The following is a 20,710-nucleotide window of genomic DNA, read 5'->3' as shown; positions in this document are numbered from 1 at the left end:
AGGTAATATAAATATGTATATGTATAGGTATACATACAATCGCAGGACCTTTTAAAATTCCATAAAGGTCACCGTCATTTAGATTTATGTGCAAAGTTATCTATTTTATCCAATAATTAAGAAACATAAGTAATGTTTCTATTTTCTAATGATTAATCCATTTACTAAATACTATGCTAATACCACCTCTACCAGGTATCCTATAATGTAAACGAGTGTCTATATTTCGAAAGTTCATGCAACATCAGAATTTTCATCAGCTATTGGTTCTGAGCATAGTAGGTATGGTTTTCTTGTAATGCAGGATGGAATCATCATGCAAATTAGCATAGCTTTGACATACGCTGATTCGTCTTAGGTCATACACAGCAAGATAGATTGATACCTCTCCCCGCCGTGATGTTATAAAAGGCAGAGCCCCTCGCCGGCCCACAGTTCGGTCACAGTGGTCAAACAGTGCAGTCATGAAGGCAGTGACTTTTGCTATTTTTGGTAAGCTCATTTTCAGTATCAACCGGTTTTGAGGGAGATAAACTTTGAATAGATATTGCTATAATAACAACCAGTCGATTCCGTTAATGTTACCGTTAAATGGGGTCGTTGAATGTTTAAAGCAAAACCTATTTTCTTTATAATGGTAGGGAACAAAAGTTAACTTGCGATTGCTCACATATTTTGCAGTACGTTATTTTTTGTTTGACATGATTATATTATCATTTTTAATCTGATAAATAGCTTTATTTCTGCATTTAGTATTTGAAGTTGATGCAGTGCAGACTAATTGTGGGTAGTTTATAGTTTACATGTGTATTCTTGGGCATTGTTGATAGTTCTTCCAGTCGGCTCATTAAAATCGCAACACTTGAAATCACATTTTATCCTTATTGGTGTTCACTCAACGGAACAAGAACATAGCTACAACATACATATTATTTCATTTTATAACACGGCGACTTTTGCAGGCATTCCTGCATAAATGTATTTGTAAACACACGTACAATGCGTACATGTAGGTAGAACTTAAATCTTGTACCTACATAGTAAAAAAGGTTAAAAAATAATAAGATATGCAATAAGAACGGGAACTTTTACCATTTCAACTAAAATTGTTTCAAAGATATCTCTGTTCAGTATGAGGGCATCCCTTTACAGTCTTATTATGGCCTCCTACACCAGCGCAGGTTGGAGCCAGGCGGTTGGCCACCGCCTTCCTGTGCGATTACCACATTAGCTCATTATATACTAACCTTGCTGCGTTCCCGACTAAGTCTCGTGCTGGTTTTATTACTTGATTGTTTCCTGTTACGCAGGAAAACAAAGACACAGTCGTCGTAAACATTGCCTTTACTGAGATAAGGTCGTTTCTCAAAAAGTTGGCACCGCCACCTGTCAATAGGTTTATGTTAGAACTTTTTTTTCATTATGTATAATTTTTATATATAAAATTTTAACACATATTTAGAGAGACTTTTTACACAGAGGCCTAATACTTTGAAAAAGATTTAATAAATATTGATTACAAACAAAATATTGTAACTACGTTTATCCGCTAACCTGTCGTGTCCCAACGCGAGGTACTGATGTTCTGAGCTATGAAAACCACATAAATTATTGACGTAATTTAACGTCATTGCCGGATTTTATTAACATATATCCTTAACTTTTAAAGTATTATTATCGCATAACAATATTATGCTTATATTTTAAGTTATTCGGCTTCAAAGTTTGTCCAAGGCAATTTTTGACATTCACCTGTCGCGTCACGTTCACGATGATTGTATAACCCCCACCGCACCTGTCCCGTCTTACTCCGCACGAGCCGAAGGCGTCAGTCATCAGCTATCTCCTGGTAGGACGAAGACGTGGTTATTGTGCTCCGCAAATAAAACACAAACGAGAAAGTATCGGAAATTGGAGTTTGTAATGGGTAAGTACTCTTTATCCTGGCGTGGATATCTTGCTAATTGGGTGACCTATCGCATTACTATTAAGATATGTAACGTAATCAATAGTTTAGTTTTATATGCCTAAGTATGGAGTTCATCAAGCTAATACATTTTGTGTATTTGCGATATAACTGCCATTTTCCCCATCACCTGCATATCGTTCACCTGGCTAAAACTGCCAGGTGGATGAGATTTTGCGGCAGGTTAATGTCACTGATATCACAACTAATACTCGTAACTATATAATTGTATAGCGGTTATATCGCTTTTATGTGGTAATTTAGGAATAAAAACTATCCTGTCTGTTAAAGCTGCATATTATTCAAATTTGTGTACTTTTGTCTTACGTCTCGTTAACCTGTCCATAAAAGTCAGGTGAATGATGCAATAGCAGGTGAATGAAGCGTCATTCACTTGCCATATGACAGGTGAACGATAACTATTTTAAATCCACGTTACATATACTCAAACAGTGATTAAGTAGATTTGTGACGTCCCATGGGAAAAGGTACCTTATGAGGGTTTTTAGTTTTAGACATATTAAAATATTTTGTACAAAGGTGAAAACATGCTCAATTATTTTATTGTGTGATGAGATGAGAGAGAGAGGTCAGTTCTGATAATGGGATCCATGAAGAATCGAGGGAACTCCTCAAATCTGAAAGGCATACATATAGTGATTTTTGTGTTTTTATTTACAAATCAAGCATATACATTCAAAAAAGTGACATTTGATGAAGTTGAACTGCTGATGAAGATCAGAACGTAACTCTTCAACGACGCATAGTTCACGTTTGGCGATTTGTCCTCTTCATTATGTTTGTTAAGCAAGTTAAGTTTTTAAGCCACACTTTTGTCAAGCTCGAGTTCTGATGATGGGATCCATGAGGAATCGAGGGAACTCCTCAAATCTTAAAGACATGCGTATAGAGACTTTTGGATTTTCATCAGAAAATCAAGCATTTTCATTAAAAACTGTCGCATTTGAAGTGGAACTGCTGATGATGATCAGAACAGAACTCTTCAACGACGCATAGTACACGTTTGGCGATTTCGATTTCGACTTGGACTGGGACTGGGGCTGGGACCCGGACCCACATACACATATCGGTACACGGCGGGAAGAATTTTAAGATCAAGTTTCTTCAATTTTGTATTAAATCAGAAACTACACGATCCCCAAGAATATGATTTCTCTATCTAGGGTACCTACTGCTCTCCAAGGACGTGTTGGATGACCAAAACAGCGTATGCCTATGATGCACCAAGTCTATTCCACTTGTACTACTAGGGTTCAGCATCTGCTCTATCTTGGGTTCTGCTCTCCCAAGTGCTCATCAAGACGTGTCGGATGACCAAAACAGCGTGTGTCTATGTTGCATCAAACCTGAGTTCCAGTAGGTACTGCGAGGGTTCAGCATCAGCTCTATCTTGGATACTGCTCTCCCAAGTGCTCATCAAGACGTCTCGAATGACCAAAACAGCGTGTGTCTATGTTGCACCAAACCTGAGTTCCACTAGGTACTGCGAGGGTTCAGCATTAGCTCTATCTTGGGTACCGCTTTTCCAAGTGCTCATCAAGACGTGTTGGATGACCAAAACAGCGTGTGTCTATGTTGCACCAAACCTGAGTCCCACTAGGTACTGCGAGGGTTCAGCATCAGCTCTATCTTGGGTACTGCTCTCCCAAGTGCACATCAAGACGTGTCGAATGACCAAAACAGCGTGTGTCTATGTTGCATCATACCTGAGTTCCAGTAGGTACTGCGAGGGTTCAGCATCAGCTCTATCTTGGATACTGCTCTCCCAAATGCTCATCAAGACGTGTCGAATGACCAAAACAGCGTGTGTCTATGTGGCACCAAACCTGAGTTCCACTAGGTACTGCGAGGGTTCAGCATCAGCTCTATCTTGAGTACCGCTTTTCCAAGTGCTCATCAAGACGTGTTGGATGACCAAAACAGCGTGTGTCTATGTTGCACCAAACCTGAGTTCCACTAGGTACTGCGAGGGTTCAGCATCAGCTTTATCTTGGGTACTGCCCTCCCAAGTCCTCATCAAGACGTGTCGAATGACCAAAACAGCGTGTGTCTATGTTGCATCAAACCTAAGTTCCAGTAGGTACTGTGAGGGTTCAGCATTAGCTCTATCTTGGGTACTGCTCTCCCAAGTGCTCATCAAGACGTGTCGAATGACCAAAACAGCGTGTGTCTATGTTGCACCAAACCTGAGCTCCACTAGGTACTGCGAGGGTTCAGCATCAGCTCTATCTTGGGTACTGCTCTTCCAAGTGCTCATCAAGACGTGTTGGATGACCAAAACAGCATGTGCCTATGTTGCACCAAACATGAGTTCCACTAGGTACTGCCAGGGTGACAGCAAGTTTGAATGTTACTTATTCACAGAAACTTATTGTTAAATTGGGAATCGTATCGAAGGTGAGGTGGGTCAGAATCCAAAATTTTAACATACTATTGTAATCATCGTAGTGGACAATAAGGTCCCTTTTTATAGAAAATGACACATTTTTCGATTATTTTTAGAAGGCATTGAAAATGATATGATGGACAGGTGAATGACACTCAGTTCAGGTGAATGATGACAAGAAACCAGGTTAACGGCAACGGACACAGGTTACTGGAGCCTCTCGATAACCTGTCAATATTTTCAGTGGAATTTGTACTTATTTCTCGATAACCTGCTTCTACTATCGATAACCTGGGGACAAAATATCTTTCACCTGTCCTTGATGTCATTCACCTGAATTTTCAAACGCCTATATCTTCTAAACTAATTGAAGGAATTGCTTCCCTTCCACATTTTCTAATAGTTTAAGTTGCCTTTTAACGATCTCAATAAAAAAAAAATGCGAAAATGCATAATTTTTGAAAAACATAAATTTTAACCTGGCGGTGCCAACTTTTTGAGAAATGACCATAAGTAGGTACTGATAAACAGGCAGAAACTACGATGCAGTGTCGCCTTTATTGGAAAATTACCTCATTATCATGGCCACTTTGTATCAGTTCGCAATTTGGTTATAAGGAAAAATTACTTCTTATTCATAAGTACGGTACAGTCGACATCAAAGATAATTATGTTTAGATTTTCGTAGTACCTATTACAAATGAGTAAAGGTGCAAAATTGTAAACATATCTTTTACGTCGACTTTACCTACATGAACGTGTGGAATACACTTAGTGCAAGGAAAAAGATGCTCACATTGTCAAAAAATCGTGATGTGCAATTTCCAATATTGGTCGATTGTATATTGTAATCGGTTAGGTATGTTATGTACGCGCCTGGGTGTCAGTTTCGTCGTGCATAACATTGGTATTGTATTTCGCGGAAGTTAACGAAAATTACTAGTCATGCCATGATCCACCCATGTTCAAAGTGTTATCTGTCATCATTTCATTGTTACAAAATTAACTTAATTTAGTATTTGCTATTCAAATAAATCTGTTTAAGCATTTACAATACAATACTCATGTCACATTATGTATAATTCCAGCAGTCCTATTGGTGGTGGTTTCGTGCCGGCCAGACAAGCCGGACCTGAAGCAGCTGAAGGCGGAGGCGGCCCGGAAGAAGGCGTGTACTCACGATTGCACCTCCGTGGCACTCGACCCCGTCTGCGCGGGCAAGCAGGGCGACAAGCCCAAGTCCTTCGCCAACGAGTGCGTCATGAACAACTATAACTGCGAGCAAAAAGACAGTAAGTATTGCTGTAACAGTAGCCTATGAGCCAGTCTGTCTCGGCAAGCGGAGCGATAATCCCGAAACCTTCACCAACGAGTGCGTCATGAACAACAACTGCGAGCACAAAGACAGTAAGTATTGCTGGAACTACTACAGTAGTAGCCCATGAGCCAGTCTGTCTCGGCAAGCGGGGCGATAATCCCGAAACCTTCACCGAGTGCGTCATGAACAACAACTGCGAGCACAAAGACGGTAAGTATTGCTGTAACTACTACAGTAGCCGATGAGCCAGTCTGTCTCGGCAAGCGGGGCGATAATCCCGAAACCTTCACCGAGTGCGTCATGAACAACAACTGCGAGCACAAAGACAGTAAGTATTGCTGTAACTACTACAGTAGCCCACGAGGCAGTCTGTCTCGGCAAGCGGGGCGATAATCCCGAAACCTTCACCAACGAGTGCGTCATGAACAACTATAACTGCGAGCAAAAAGACAGTAAGTATTGCTGTAACTACTACAGTAGCCCATGAGCCAGTTTGTCTCGGCAAGCGGGGCGATAATCCCGAAACCTTCACCAACGAGTGCGTCATGAACAACAACTGCGAGCACAAAGACAGTAAGTATTGCTGTAACAGTAGCCCATGAGCCAGTCTGTCTCGGCAAGCGGGGCGATAATCCCGAAACCTTCACCAACGAGTGCGTCATGAACAACAACTGCGAGCACAAAGACAGTAAGTATTGCTGTAACAGTAGCCCACGAGGCAGTCTGTCTCGGCAAGCGGGGCGATAATCCCGAAACCTTCACCAACGAGTGCGTCATGAACAACAACTGCGAGCACAAAGACAGTAAGTATTGCTGTAACAGTAGCCCATGAGCCAGTCTGTCTCGGCAAGCGGGGCGATAATCTCGAAACCTTCACCAACGAGTGCGTCATGAACAAGTACGAGCACAAAGACGGTAAGTACTTGCTGTAGCTACTATAGCATAGGTAGCGGGCCTTGGGCCAGTCTGTGCCGGGAAGCGGGGCGACAATCTCGAGTTCTTCGCCAACGAGTGCGTCATGAACAACTACAACTGCGAGCACAATGGCAGTAAGTTCTCCTGTACGTAACAAAGTACTACCGTGGCCCTCGAGTCAGTATGTGTCGGTCGGGAAGCAGGGCGACAAGCCCGAGTCCTACGCAAAATAGTGCGTACATTACGCGTGATCCAAGCTGCCTTAGGAGCCTAATTTTACATAAGGATGTCTACGTTTTAATAACCATCAAAGGTCGGTGAAGCCTTTACAAACCATGTAGGTTAGTGCTTTAGACTATAATTTCTCCTTATGGAAGGTACATACCTACCTAGTGAATTTGTCAACGCAATACCTACATTCACATTGCCTTACCCATTTGAAATTTTGCGCACACCGTGCTTCAGCGTCATGTCAATTGAGTTGCGACTTGTTGATCTAGGTCTCTGTATAAGTATATTGCAATTTAGTTAAAGATATAAATTTACGAAGCATAAATTATACCGAATCCGAAAGGAAAATGCTTAATATTTCACGCCATCGCCAGTGAAAGCCATGCCACCATGATTGAAACTTCGACACGCGCGGCAGAGTGTGACATGACATGACGCAAGCTTTGTCAGCATCAGACCTTGCTATTGTGCGGACACCGGCCCGGCAAGCCAACCGGATCGTGACTCACGTTTGTTTTTTGTAAACATGGACTTTCCGTGGAAGTTAACTGAATTGAGCTATTAGGCGAACCGTGCGTGACGCGGCTTTAAACTTCGCATTTTGCAGAACTTACATTTTGAATCTATACAGGGTGTCCCAAGAAGTAGTGATATACTGAAGCTGGGAGGTAGAGGACCTAGAGGGCTATCTGAATCACCCCCATGTATGTTCCGCGATTTTTCGTATTTTCGAAGTTATGATTTTTTTTAATTTTTCACCTATCGCCGAGTACAATGAGATTTTTATTTATGGTGACGTGAATTATTGCGGTAGATGCTTGATTTTTTTTGTGGGCTACGCTGATAGATAGGCCAATTCAGTATGGTAACATTTACTATCGTTAGATCTTTGAATTGAATTAAAAAATAAATTAATGCCAAGAAAGATAAAATTACCCAGTATGTTCACAACTTCAAGGGCGCTTAGAAAAATAAAACATACTGGGTAATTTTATCTTTCTTGGCATTAAATTTTTTTTTAATTCCATTCTAAGATCTAACGATAGTAAATGTTACCATACTGAATTGGCCTATCTATCAGCTTAGCACACAAAAAAAATCAAGCATCTACCGCAATAATTCACGTCACCATAAATAAAAATCTCATCGTACTCGGCGATAGGTGAAAAATTAAAAAAAATCATAACTCCGAAAATACGGAAAATCGCGGAACATACATGGGGGTGATTCAGATAGCCCTCTAGGTCCTCTACCTCCCAGCTTCAGTATATCACTACTTCTTGGGACACCCTGTATTGTAGATGCAAGTTTTAAATGGATCCTTTGATTAAATGGAAAAAATGTGTCCTATGTTCCTGAACGTTAAGTATGTATTCATGGCTGTAAACCGATAATAATTAACCGCAGAAAGCATTGTGGACACTTTTACTCTAGAGGACACTAACTTAATTGCCCAAACCACATGTGAATACATAAATAAAATAAAAAAAACATTAAACATTTTTACATACTTACTAGTCTGATCGTTACCAATCGACATGCGTAATAGCGTATATCCATCCTTATCCATATCATTAATGCCTTTGTGTATTGAGACAACAATTACTAATGGTCCTCTCTCTTCCAGCGCTGCACAAGATCAGCAAAGGTGAATGCCCGGGCTCGCAAGGCATCCGTCTGTCCTAAACGAACGAGCGAATACCGCCAGCTTTTACACTCATCTATTATAAGTTATATTGTCAGCACTGATGATTGTTGCATCACAATGATTTATGCCTCTTTTGAAGATTTTAATCAGACTGCGATCTAAAATAAGCTTGGTTTATTATACTTTTATGCATTTTTTTTGTATTAAGCTAGCTTTGAAAGTAATAAAGATAAATATATTTGGTTAATGACAACGACTTTGAATTTAAAAATACGACCTTTTTTAAATGAAAAATATGTCTATGTCTATGGATAGTATAAAGTACCTAAAAATATTAGTAGAGTGTAAGGAGAAAGCTTTTGCTCTACAGTTTATGTCAAAGATAGTGATTTCTCGTGGGAGATAACCACTTCTGAATAAAATATTAAGAATGTCATAATTCACTATTTGCTATTGATAGGTAGGAGTAGTTATACGACAATATACATTTTATGTGGTCATCTTTCACGGATATTTTATAAGTTTATAACATTTAAGTAAGAACGTTTGGGTGCAACACATTTTGCAAAAAGGTATTTTCTGTGGACAATACAATTAAAGTTAACCACCCGGATATATAAATATGGATTTCTTGTTAGACAAATAACGAGTACTTACTCAAAAATGTACCTATCATGCTTGTAAAAGTAAAGTGTAAAAATTAGCTTTAGAATTTAGATTCTCTTAGCTTTGCGGTGTCTTCAGGAAAGACACGAACAACTTAACCATACAATAAAATGTGTACGACCCGTTTATCTTTTAAAGTAATGTAAAAGAAGTTGTTATAAAATATATGCTTTATTCATATTTAAAATATTTACTTGATACATTTATAAATACAGCAATTCGTCTAGGACTGGAACATTTCAGTCGCTCAACTAACCTACTGGTTAACTCGTACTTTGTACAATAAATAATCATATGTTGTAGGTACTGCTTAATACTACGGAAACTAGAAAATCTTAAGATATACCAATTTATATCTTCAAACATTTTAAAGATTATTCTAAAATCTTCTAATGACAATTTGGAATTTAGGAACTTTTCTACTACCTAGCAACGCACTAAGTAATTCTTAGAAAATATTGCATTCTTTGATATTTTTCATGTGATGTGCATTAAGTTTTATACATTTTATCATTAATTAAAAGATATCGTGTACTCAATTTATAAACGAATTCTCTCCCTTATTTATTAGTCATTAAAAATATAAAACAAACTTTTAATGCCCGCTACACGATCTAATGTAATATCATTTTTACGATTTCTTTGTAGGCAGCGGATATAAGTAACTAAAGGTATTTATTTAATATTCTTGCAAGAAAAATTTGGGTAAAGTAATCTTATACTACTTTTAAGGCCGTCTCTTCAGTCAGCACTCGCCCAGGCTCGTGATAGCATAATCTGTAAAAAAAATAAAACAATTCAGTTATCTATTAGTGAATTATGTATAAGTATGCGAATGTGGTTTATATAAACTTAAATCTAACTGGTTAAAACAATGTTTATAACCTTAATATACAAGATAGATAGATTACCAACTTCAATATTTCTTTTGTAAACAGTGGATTATTTATATAACTTCTTGCGCAAAGACAATTTAGGTATTGTAGGATTTGTAGGGTCGATATAAGGAGTGCGTATAAGAAACAAATTAACCTTAAAAAAAGAAAAACCGACTTCAAAAAGAGGAAAAAAATCATATAAAATGAATAATATTTTATTTTATCCTCTTTGAAGTCTGTTATTATTTTTAGTAAATATTTAATCGTAATCCACTGCGGCAGGATATGTTACGTAGGTATCCATTTTTTTTTCATGATTTGGAGACAGTGGTGGATCCAGGATTTTGAGGTTTTAGAGATCAATGAGGGTTAGGCAGGGACCCTAAAATTACCATGGAGGGATTATGATTCTTAGGCCACTTACAGGTGCTCTCACGGCACGATACTGCCTCAAGCTCGCAAAGGGTGGCGAAGGTGCGCGCCGTCCCGGCCGCGTCGAAGGCGCAAACCGGGCCGCGCGGGGGCGAGGCGCAGCGGCCCGCGCACAGCGGCGGCGGCACGCCCTCGCGCACGCGCGCGCGCATCTCCACCGGCAGCCGCGCGTCCGCCACGTCGTCGAGTAGCTCGTTGTCGTCGCTGTCGTCCAGCCGCGGCAGCCGCACGAACGGGAGGCTGGCGGTGTGAGCCTCGTGCCACGCTGACAACACATAAAATAATCACTAGACCCATTCGGAAAATAGTCAATTTACGTGTAGTAGTCGAACCGAGCAGTAATATTGCTTTTGAGTTAGCTTAGCCCACAGTTTACAGGTGCAGCTGAAAATTCTGATTTTAAACTTTCCCATCAATTAAAAAGGTTAAGCTTCGTTCTATTTTCGTTGTGTAAAAAATGATCTACCTTACACAAAAGGAATATACCTAGACTTGGTCTCCCAGGTTTATCGTTAACTATAGCGACCCGCCACAGCTTCGCACGGATTACTAACATATCATACACCTAAATAAACCTTCCTCAAGAATCACTCTATTGATAGGTGAAAACCGCATGAAAATCCGTTAAGTAGCTTTTGAGTTTATCGCGAATATACAGTACATATACATACACACAGACGCGGCGGGGGACTTTGTTTTATAAGATGCACTTATAGATATGTAATGTTGTTCATTTACACAACATGACACAACAAAGAAAATCTGGGTTTAAAATGTATGCATGAATATAATTACCGAGCAAGCATTTTCATATGCAAAGTCTTGCGGTGTTGTGTTGATCAGAAAAGTTGATTTTAACCGTAAATATAAAATCAATACCAGTAATTAAGATTCTATATATTAAAATAAAACCTAATAGTTAGGGAGGCGAGGTAGCTAAATGGCGTAATTCAACGGCGCCGTCGAGACCTATCAAAATCGAAAGATAAAATAATTTCGAAAAGAAAAGCTCGTATGGCAAAAACCATTTTAGCGGTGGGTTTGGCGTGTACGGTGTTTCAAAAATGTTAAAAAAAACAGTTACTTGGGCATTCTCGAGCGCGTCAGATATTCATACTACGTATGCCCCGAGTGCCTCTGATAACAACGGTATACTAATCTGCCGGTTTGCGTGGTGGGGGTAGGCATATAAAGTAGTCAAAAATGCAAAAAAAAAAATTTACTCGAGCGCGTCAGATTTTCGGAAGGGGTGTTAAGTAGGCCCCAAGGAAGCTTCTTTTAAAAAAACTGACGATTTCGGCGTGACGATAAGTTACGATGAATTTTTGAAAATGCAAAAAAAAAAAGTTTTTTTGAAATACTCGAGCGCGTCAGATTTTCATAGGGGAGGTTTATCTCGGTATCCTGAAAGCATATTTTTTTAATCTGACAAAAATGTTGGTGGGTTCTCTTAATCTGACCGAAAAAGGTTTTTTGGTTCAAAAAATTCCGTGGCCGCGCTTTTTATTTGGACAAAAATGTAAAGAGACCTTTTTTGTGTAAAATAAAATTACCTTTTTTGTTTATTTAAACTTTTTTTTTTGTAAAATGTATCGTTCGCGACTTATATGCCGCAACGCGTTCTTAGGAAGACGAAATGGCTCCTGCACACTTCCGGTCATGCGGAAACCGGCAGATTTTGTATTTTTAGTAAGTTTTAGATTATATTCTTCAAAATAAAATAAAAAAAAATCGCGCTTGAGAATGCCGGATTAACGTTTTTTTTTTACAAGTTCGCGACCCTATAACTCGGCGGCGTCAAGGACTTATCGTCAGATTAGTTAAATTTAGTCTTTAAACACTAAAATCAACCCCCAATATCTTAATCTGACGCGCTCGAGTATTTCAGACTATCCATTTTTTTTTACTAATCTGATCGTCTATCCTAGGCGCGCGTCACTACATATAGAGCTAAATACTTTACAAGGTTGTTCTATTAGGTCTAAGGTATCTCTCATATCTTAAACTGCCACGCTCGAGTATAGCCGAAAATTCCCCTATTCGCCTCCCTAACTATAATTATATCGATCGGGTCTATGGCGAACTTATTTTTATGTGGCTATGTGTTTGGTAGGTTATGTGTTGAAACTGGAAATTATGATCCTGCTCTATTATTTATGGAACCGTCGAAATGATGACAACATAAAACGTCGTGTATACATATCAGATTAAGTTAAATGTTATATTCACTTGGTTGCGTTATTTTATTTTAGGTACATCATCCTTTTCTTGTAGCTATGGTAGCTATGATTTTTACTCGTGAAAATTAAAAAAGAATACCGAGTCAAATGGGTGGAAGCTGCGCGCCGCCTGTCAGTGATACACTATCTCCATTTAATTAATGAGGCCATAAACGTAGCTTAATTGTTTCTCGTTTTATTCCGTTATTGTTTTGACGAAGCTCCAGATTATGGCGACTCTTACATGACCCTTAATATAATCTCTTTTGTTTGTGTTTCTAACTTTTCCTGTGATCTCATGCTCTTATCTACTATTGTGTCAACATTGAAAATAAATCATAATTTGGTTTATTTAAACAGTAAGTTAAATGCGTAAATGCTGATAACTTGTTGCATTGAGTTCATAGTAAGTGCAAGAGAAAATAGTGTAGAGACGCTATTATCTAATGAGTCTTTATTTACAGGCATGTCGACACACCACAGAACATATTAAAGAGGTTAGAATGGCTATCGCGCGCAGTTAGTATCGGAACCGGTGTCGCCGCTCGTTCCTCTCCAAATTTACTAACACTCGCGCAACGGTAGTAAAAACTTGTGTGGGTGGTGAATGGATACGCCTCCTTTAGACAGATTTGATGTCTGGCTTCTTAATCTGAGGTTATTGTGGCGCAAAAGGCATGTTTACTTCGTTTTTCGGTCAGCGCGGGCGAGTAGCATGCGAGCGTTTGCTCAAAACCGGCGGCGACACGTACCCTGCTCGCATCGTCATTCTAACTTGTTCTGTGGTCGACACAATCAACCCTTTTCCACGCCTATTACTTACAACGTGCCATTGTAAATGTATGAAGGTGGTTATTACATCGTACCGTGCGCGTTCGTTGACGTATTTGGTGGTCAAAGAGTTAAGAAGTAGTATGCTGTGTCTGTGCGTTGTTTGCAGACTGTCTGATGTGAGTGCTGCGGTGTGGTACTTGCACAATGTCATGTCACGTATGCAGGTAGATATTATAGAGTTCGTCTCTTAGACTTAATAACAAGTGTGGAAGTCTGGAGGTGGATAAACGACATACTTTTATTGTGGTTTGACGTTTCTGGTGACACTTTCACACTCTGTCTCTGCTGTTAGGTCAACTTACATAAAAATTTGGGTAAGATAAATAAACGTCCTTCGCGCGAAATCAACAAGCACCAAACACATTCACTTCAAAGGACCATAAACGTTATCCTTTTCCTTATTATTCTTCCTTCTTTGTTGTTATAGTCACGCGGTAATGTTGTTAAGCAGCAGGTTTCTTATTGTAAATACCTATTTATGGTAGGTATGTAAGATCGTTTATTAACTACCTGTCGTTTAAAAAACTATCCGATATTTTTATCTCAGGGTTCCGAATTTTTTGTGGTTGTCTAGTAAAAGGTTGAATGGCTTTGGTTTTTGTAGCGTGCACTGACGCACAAATATGAGTAGGTATCTTAATTTTCGCTCATACCTACTTACTCATAATTTTTCACAATAAACCTACGAGAAAAGAAGGGTTCATTAAACGTTACAACCTCATCATTGTCTTTGTTTACCTTACGTCAAAAATTAGTTTGTATCTTGGCAGGTTAGTAATCCCCGAGAACTTCATATTTACGCGTGTACACGGTGCCGCCTGCCGGCGGCGCGGCGGCGGCGCGGAGGCGGCACCGTGTACACGCGTCCTAACTTACGAACGCAATTGTAGGCAATTTGTGAAAATGGTAATGATGCTAGCCGGAAAATCAGAGATGTCAAGTAGATTCAAGCAAGAGTAAGATAATAGGTACTTTCTTTCGACATGGAATTACATAAGTCCTGTAATTGTAAGTATATACTAATAATACTTAGTGTGTTGTTATACATATACACCCACCCTAACAAGTTCATTGAGATCAATTAAGTTTGTCTCTTTGACAGAAACAATATAGTTTCGGAAAGGAATGATGAAAAAAAATTCTTTGTCCCGGCAAGGTAAACAATATATAAATTATTAATGAATTTCTTAAAATAATCAAATGACCCCAGCGAAGATGATTATTTATTGTACTCATGCTCACACCAAGGTTTATAATAATTAAGGTTTATAATAATTATAATAATTATAATTCAGGCACTTATTGATAAGTGCAGATCTGTTTCACTTAATACGTACGTTGCTTTTAAAGAACTGCGCAGTTATTGATGCGTCGTCATTGTCATATCTATGACGACGGCACCCGGCCTGGTTTCCATAAATCTGGGCTCGCTACTTCCGATGAGTCAGCCCAGGATATCGTGGTATCTCCGTTCCCACGCCGCGTGTAGGCTGTATTGCGATTTAATCTATTTACCTAATCATTACTGGTATTTGACGCTTCTAGGTAGGTAACTATTTTAATTTATTATTTTGCTAAAATTTAGTGCTAAATGATGGTCAATTTTGGAAATGTCCATGTCATTTCGACGAAAACATATCCTTTTCAATGGCTTTTCAACCTTTAACGGCGCGGCGGTACAGTAATTTTACTTTCATTAACTCTAACAGAGAGTAGAAAATATGAGCGTGTCAATAAGTCATGAATATAAAATTTATCCCAATAGCAGGTTAAAAGGGTCTGGAATTCGTGTTTGTACGTGTGGAGGTTCTGAAGTCGTCGGGTCTTTGTTTTTTTTATGTATATGTCGCAGTCGGATCGTATAATCCGCCGTATTACATTACGGCTAGCCGTTTTACAAAACAGGGGCGTTTTGAAATGCGGCGGTTCGACGATTAGCCGGATTGAATGCGGCTGAATGAAAATCCGCCGGAATGTATTCGGCGCTATACGTTCTTCAACGCGGCTAGCCGTAATGTAATACAGCGAGTCATTAGCCATTTTTAACACTCGTGGCGCTGCCTGACATAACAACGACAAACTATGAAAAATGATGGGGTGTCCATCAAATCTGGAGTTCGTCGGACAGTTTCTTTTCAAAAAACATTTCCTTCGCAACTTAACTAAACGGAACCCCGCTTCGCGGGGCTCCTATTTCCGAGCGGTTTGCCCTTCGGGCATCTGAAGCTACCTAACGAACCTAACCTACCTACCTATTGATTTAGTGAGACGTCCGTGAAAACATTACACTTTGGGGAAAAAAGCGTAGGTAGGTAAGTAGGTTAGGTTCGTTAGGTAGCTTCAGATCAGGGATGTTGCGGATGCCGATTTTTTGACATCCGCGGATGCGGATGCGGATGCGGATTTTTAAAGGCTCACATCCGCGGATGCGGATGCGGATGCGGATGTCAAGATTAGGTACTTAGAAAACGTCAAATATTGTAATAACCCTAAAAATACTAAAAATACATTTTTAGTATTATTAGGGTTCCGTAGCCAAATGGCAAAAAACGGAACCCTTATAGATTCGTCATGTCTGTCTGTCTGTCTGTCTGTCTGTCTGTCTGTCCGTCCGTATGTCACAGCCACTTTTCTCCGAAACTATAAGAACTATACTGTTGAAACTTGGTAAGTAGATGTATTCTGCGAACCGCATTAAGATTTTCACACAAAAATAGAAAAAAATCAATAAATTTTGGGGGTCCCCATACATACCAACTGAAACTCAAAAAAATTTTTTTCATCAAACCCATACGTGTGGGATATCTATGGATAGGTCTTCAAAAATGATATTGAGGTTTCTAATATCATTTTTTTCTAAACTGAATAGTTTGCGCGAGAGACACTTCCAAAGTGGTAAAATGTGTGTGTGTGTCCCCCCCCCCTGTAGCTTCTAAAATAAGAGAATGATAAAACTAAAAAATATATATAATGTACATTACCATGTAAACTTCCACCGAAAATTGGTTTGAACGAGATCTAGTAAGTAGTTTTTTTTTAATACGTCATAAATCGCCTAAATACGGAACCCTTCATGGGCGAGTACGACTCGCACTTGACCGGTTTTTTTATTTAAAAAAAAAAACGAAACGTTTAGTCGTTGAACAAGAATATAGGTGCGTTAAATTTAATAAACAGTAACTTTTCTGGATCTAGACGATTTCGTTATAGGTAATTACGAAATTACCTAGCACTTACGCCGTCGCTAAGACGTTCCTGTACCGACTTGTTCGACATCCGCATCCGCATAAGCTCCGCATCGATTTTATGCGGATGCGGATGCGGATGCGGATGTTGAAAATAATGCGGAAGTTCCGCGGTTGCGGATGCGGATGCGGATGTTCGCAACATCCCTGCTTCAGATGCCCGAAGGGCAAACCGCCCAGAAATAGGAGCCCCGCTTGCGGGGCTCCGTCTATTTAAGTTGTGAAGGAAATGTTTTGAAAAAGAAACACATGTCACTGCGGTGGGACCATGGTAAAAATAAATTAAATTGCAAACATTGTCAAACTCCGGTTACGTAGACCAGCCATTCTCAAAGTGTGTTCCGCGGAACCCTAGGGTTCCGCGACACTCCTGCAGGGGTTCCGCAAGAATTTAGAATAATAAAATAAGCATAATTATTATGCTTATTAATAAAAAATACACATCTAAAAACTATTTTTTTATTGTAGGGTTCCATCAAGTATTTCGCTTTCCAAAAGGGTTCCGTCAAAAAAAAAGATTGAGAACCGCTGACGTAGACGACCGAAAGAACTGGTCACTCTACAATCTAAATAGTAGATACGATGCGGCTAAACGTAGGCCGCCTTATTGAAGAACGTATCGCAATGACAATCCGGCTAAACGTCGGACCGCCGCATTTCAAAACGCCCCTGTTTTGTAAAACGGCTAGCCGTAATGTAATACGGCTATACGATCTGACTACAACATATCCTCCTCGATTTGTCAATCGTGTCTGGGCTGATTTGAAAAAATAGATACCTACTTCTTTGTTTGAGAGTACTTCTACCACACAGTTGGCCCTCTAGTCAATCCTGAAGAGTAGTTAGTAATTTCGTCGTTAGGTATTTCTTATAGTAAATAAATCGTGCATTTGCTCTCGGAAATCATTCGATTTGGTAAAGTGGAACTGCTGAGGAAGATCATATGATAATGACATTTTAAGCTGTTTTTCTCTTTGTTAAATGTTTTAATGTTATTATTTACGAGAATAAATAATTAATTTCAGATTTTAAAAAATGTGCATGTTAATTTGTTGTGTGTGTGAACTGATATGCCTCCAATTTTCTTAAACTTATTCATCCTATCAGATATCTTCCTTGTAAAACAAAAAAACCATTACCTACTAGTTATATATAGGCTAACCAGTACCTCGAATGTTACCGGTGGTTCGTACGGTGCCACTAATTTATTGGATGAAATTTTCTTCTTATTTAGTGTTTAGTCTGAAATATTTTTGAAAAATATGCAGTTGTAGTATTAGGTAGCCTTGAATTGAAAAGTTACGGTCTCAGAAAATGTTTCAGGAAATCATTTGGAAAATTGGCAAAGTCGGAAACAGATTGCTTTCAGGCAATATCAAATGAATAAACAGAATTTGATGTATAATTGATCTGATCTCATTGCTGCAAGTCGTACAAAGTTGCATCGCTCTAGTCGTCTTAAAGTCTGTCAGTAGATCGGTTACTCACATCTAATAATACGGCGGTGGGCGGGTCCCGTGATAACCCGGGATCAAGTCGCCACTCGGTCTACGCAGCTGCCCTGCGCCTACCCTCCGTTTATCTAGATTTGCGAAAGCACAGGCCATCTTTGTTTACGAGATGATATCATGCCTAAACAAAGAGCCGAGGATGTTCACTAGGATCTTTCCATTGAGTTTGATCGGCGAGTCGATTGATTGGTGGAAATTGGTTCGTTTATGCGGACGACGGAATTGTAGCTCGTTCCATATTATGAGTACACAATTATTATTGGCAAACTCCATTAACTGGAGCTTAAATTATTTACATATATGTATTTTATTAGGTATGCCCTTAATGCGGTAAATCACCGAGTGCATACTTAAACTTGATGGTACACGCACTTTACTTACGCACCTATTTTAATTGAATTGTAAACTGTTATGTTTGCCATATACTTAAAACAAGAGGGGTAAGATTACCTATTGTGTTTAAGTAACGTTTAACATAATCGTAATACACGCAAACAATGTTTCAACTCAACTAACCAAACAGTTTTACTACTGATACTTAATTATTAACTGTCTAGCTAGTTTTGCTTTCTACTTTTAAATGTAATATAATATAAGGCTTCATAACTTACCAGCAAGTAATATCGCGCAAAACAGAAGCTTCCCGCTTAACATCTCCACCTGATTGTGTCCGAAAACGTAACTGCCGCCACAAGCCACACCCGCGATGACTCCGCGTGCGATCCCGATCGAGATCCGACTTTATTTAATATATATTTGTTTTGTTTTGTGGTCGGTCGGTGTTATTGGTTGTGTATTTTTCGCTTTACTGGTGCATCGGTATCGAGCGGGAGCTGGTGGGGGAAGCGATAACCTCTGCCAGCCGGAGGACGGGGCGCGATAACGACACCGACTTTCAAACGAGAGCGAGTATTCTTTTGTGGAAGATAAAACGAGGACTTTTCGAGATTTGGGATGATGTTAAATGGGCAGATTATGAATGGAACTGCGGAAAAAAGTTAGACTTAAAACCGTTGTTATAAAAAAAAGTATTTGTAAAATAAGTAAAAATCCACGCACTGTGGTGGAATCCTCGACAGGTTTTTGTACCATGTGACATGACTGACATTGCCAGTATGGTTTAAGTAGGTATCTTGCATGGGACTCTACTTTACATTAAGAAGTTTCGGTTTCGGCAGATTTCAGCATATAAATCATGTTTGACGAATGTTCAGTTCCGGAACTAGAGTATAAAACCGAACCTTCGGTTTCCATTGAGTGTGACTGTGATGTTTGGATGTGCGTCGATTGATTGGTGGGAATTGGTTCGTTTCTTCCATCGGTTTCGGCAATAAATAAATCCAGTTTCGGTCGGACATTAGTTGTATATACTTACCTACTTTTACTCCCAATACTCACATGTCTTTTTGTAACTTGTAGAGACAGAACAAGATGAAATGTGAACTCCTTTTTATTGTTCGCAGCATAGGCTCTACCAAGTCTACCATATTATTTTCCTACTTTTATTTGTCCAAATATTGGATCAAGTGCGTACTGCTTTGAGCCATTTATCAATGTTTACCCAAACTACTTCTCAATAGGATATAGTACTCTAAGTAGCCGTAGGTAAGTATACGAAATCAACTTGCAGAGGTCAACGATCAATATTATTTAGATTTTAAGGTCCAGTACTCAAGTAGCAGTAGGATATTTTCGTCTTATCAGTGCAACAGTTGCTTGGCGACCTGTTACCCTATGATTACCTATTATTATACTGGGAGTCAATTCTTGAATGCTCTAACAACGAATGCATTCTGGAGCAAAGCCGCGGACGGACAAACATACAGACGGACGTGGCGAAACTATAAGGGTTCTTAGTTGACTAAGGAACCCTAAAAGGGACTAGAATCTTTCAGGCGCAGTACCATGATACAAATGGTCCAAATAATATAAAATTAATTAGGTACATAAGTCCTATAATTCACTCAAAGTAAACATTCGTAATCATTAGTAATCGTATGTTATTGTAGATTTTGCGATGTACTGGTAGGCTTCCGTAGCTCAATTGGTTAAGAGCAACGCACGGATTGCGGAGGATGCGGGTTCAAGTCCTGCCGGATGCGTAACTTTTTCATTTTTTCTTTTAATATAAAATTTGGAATATCGCTCGCAGACGAAACTGCTTGTTAAAAATAGATTAAGATTACTCTGAAATAATGTAAGTTTATGAATATTTTTCGATAATACGATATCTTGTTACGTTTAGATACTTACGTATGTTTTCGTTGTTTCTTAGTGATCATTCTGCCCCAGTACTCATAACAGCCGTAAAATCTGATGTAAAAACAGTTTGAATTAGAAATTTATTGCGCGAATTATTTAAAGAAATAATTTAGTAAATTTTCAAAATCAAACAAATTAGTAAATGAGTAAGTATTCTACTTAATGGCTAATATGGCTA

General features: G+C 39.1%; 2 protein-coding genes across 3 annotated transcripts; one reads left to right on the top strand and one right to left on the bottom strand.

Annotated features, from left to right (window-relative positions):
• The first annotated feature begins 428 nt into the window (after positions 1-428).
• LOC134651552 (vasotab-TY3-like) lies at positions 429-8,732 on the top strand. 2 transcript variants are annotated; one of them, XM_063506656.1, is made up of 3 exons: positions 429-492; positions 5,462-5,665; positions 8,465-8,732. In XM_063506656.1, the coding sequence occupies exons 1-3, from the start codon at positions 465-467 to the stop codon at positions 8,521-8,523; spliced, it is 291 nt and encodes a 96-aa protein (XP_063362726.1). In that variant the 5' UTR covers positions 429-464; the 3' UTR covers positions 8,524-8,732. The 2 variants fall into 2 exon arrangements, 1 of the variants encoding a protein (XP_063362726.1); XR_010097125.1 differs by lacking the exons at positions 429-492; positions 5,462-5,665 and adding an exon at positions 6,641-6,740.
• A 571-nt stretch (positions 8,733-9,303) lies between these two features.
• LOC134651551 (uncharacterized) lies at positions 9,304-19,164 on the bottom strand. Its single transcript, XM_063506655.1, has 3 exons — positions 18,882-19,164; positions 10,454-10,726; positions 9,304-9,928 (listed from the first exon to the last, which is right to left on the bottom strand). The coding sequence occupies exons 1-3, from the start codon at positions 18,922-18,924 to the stop codon at positions 9,897-9,899; spliced, it is 348 nt and encodes a 115-aa protein (XP_063362725.1). The 5' UTR covers positions 18,925-19,164; the 3' UTR covers positions 9,304-9,896.
• Positions 19,165-20,710: the final 1,546 nt, after the last annotated feature.

The sequence above is a fragment of the Cydia amplana genome, chromosome 10, assembly GCF_948474715.1.
Source record: "Cydia amplana chromosome 10, ilCydAmpl1.1, whole genome shotgun sequence".
Classification (NCBI taxonomy): domain Eukaryota; kingdom Metazoa; phylum Arthropoda; class Insecta; order Lepidoptera; family Tortricidae; genus Cydia; species Cydia amplana.
This window is presented reverse-complemented; position numbering and strand designations above follow the sequence as displayed.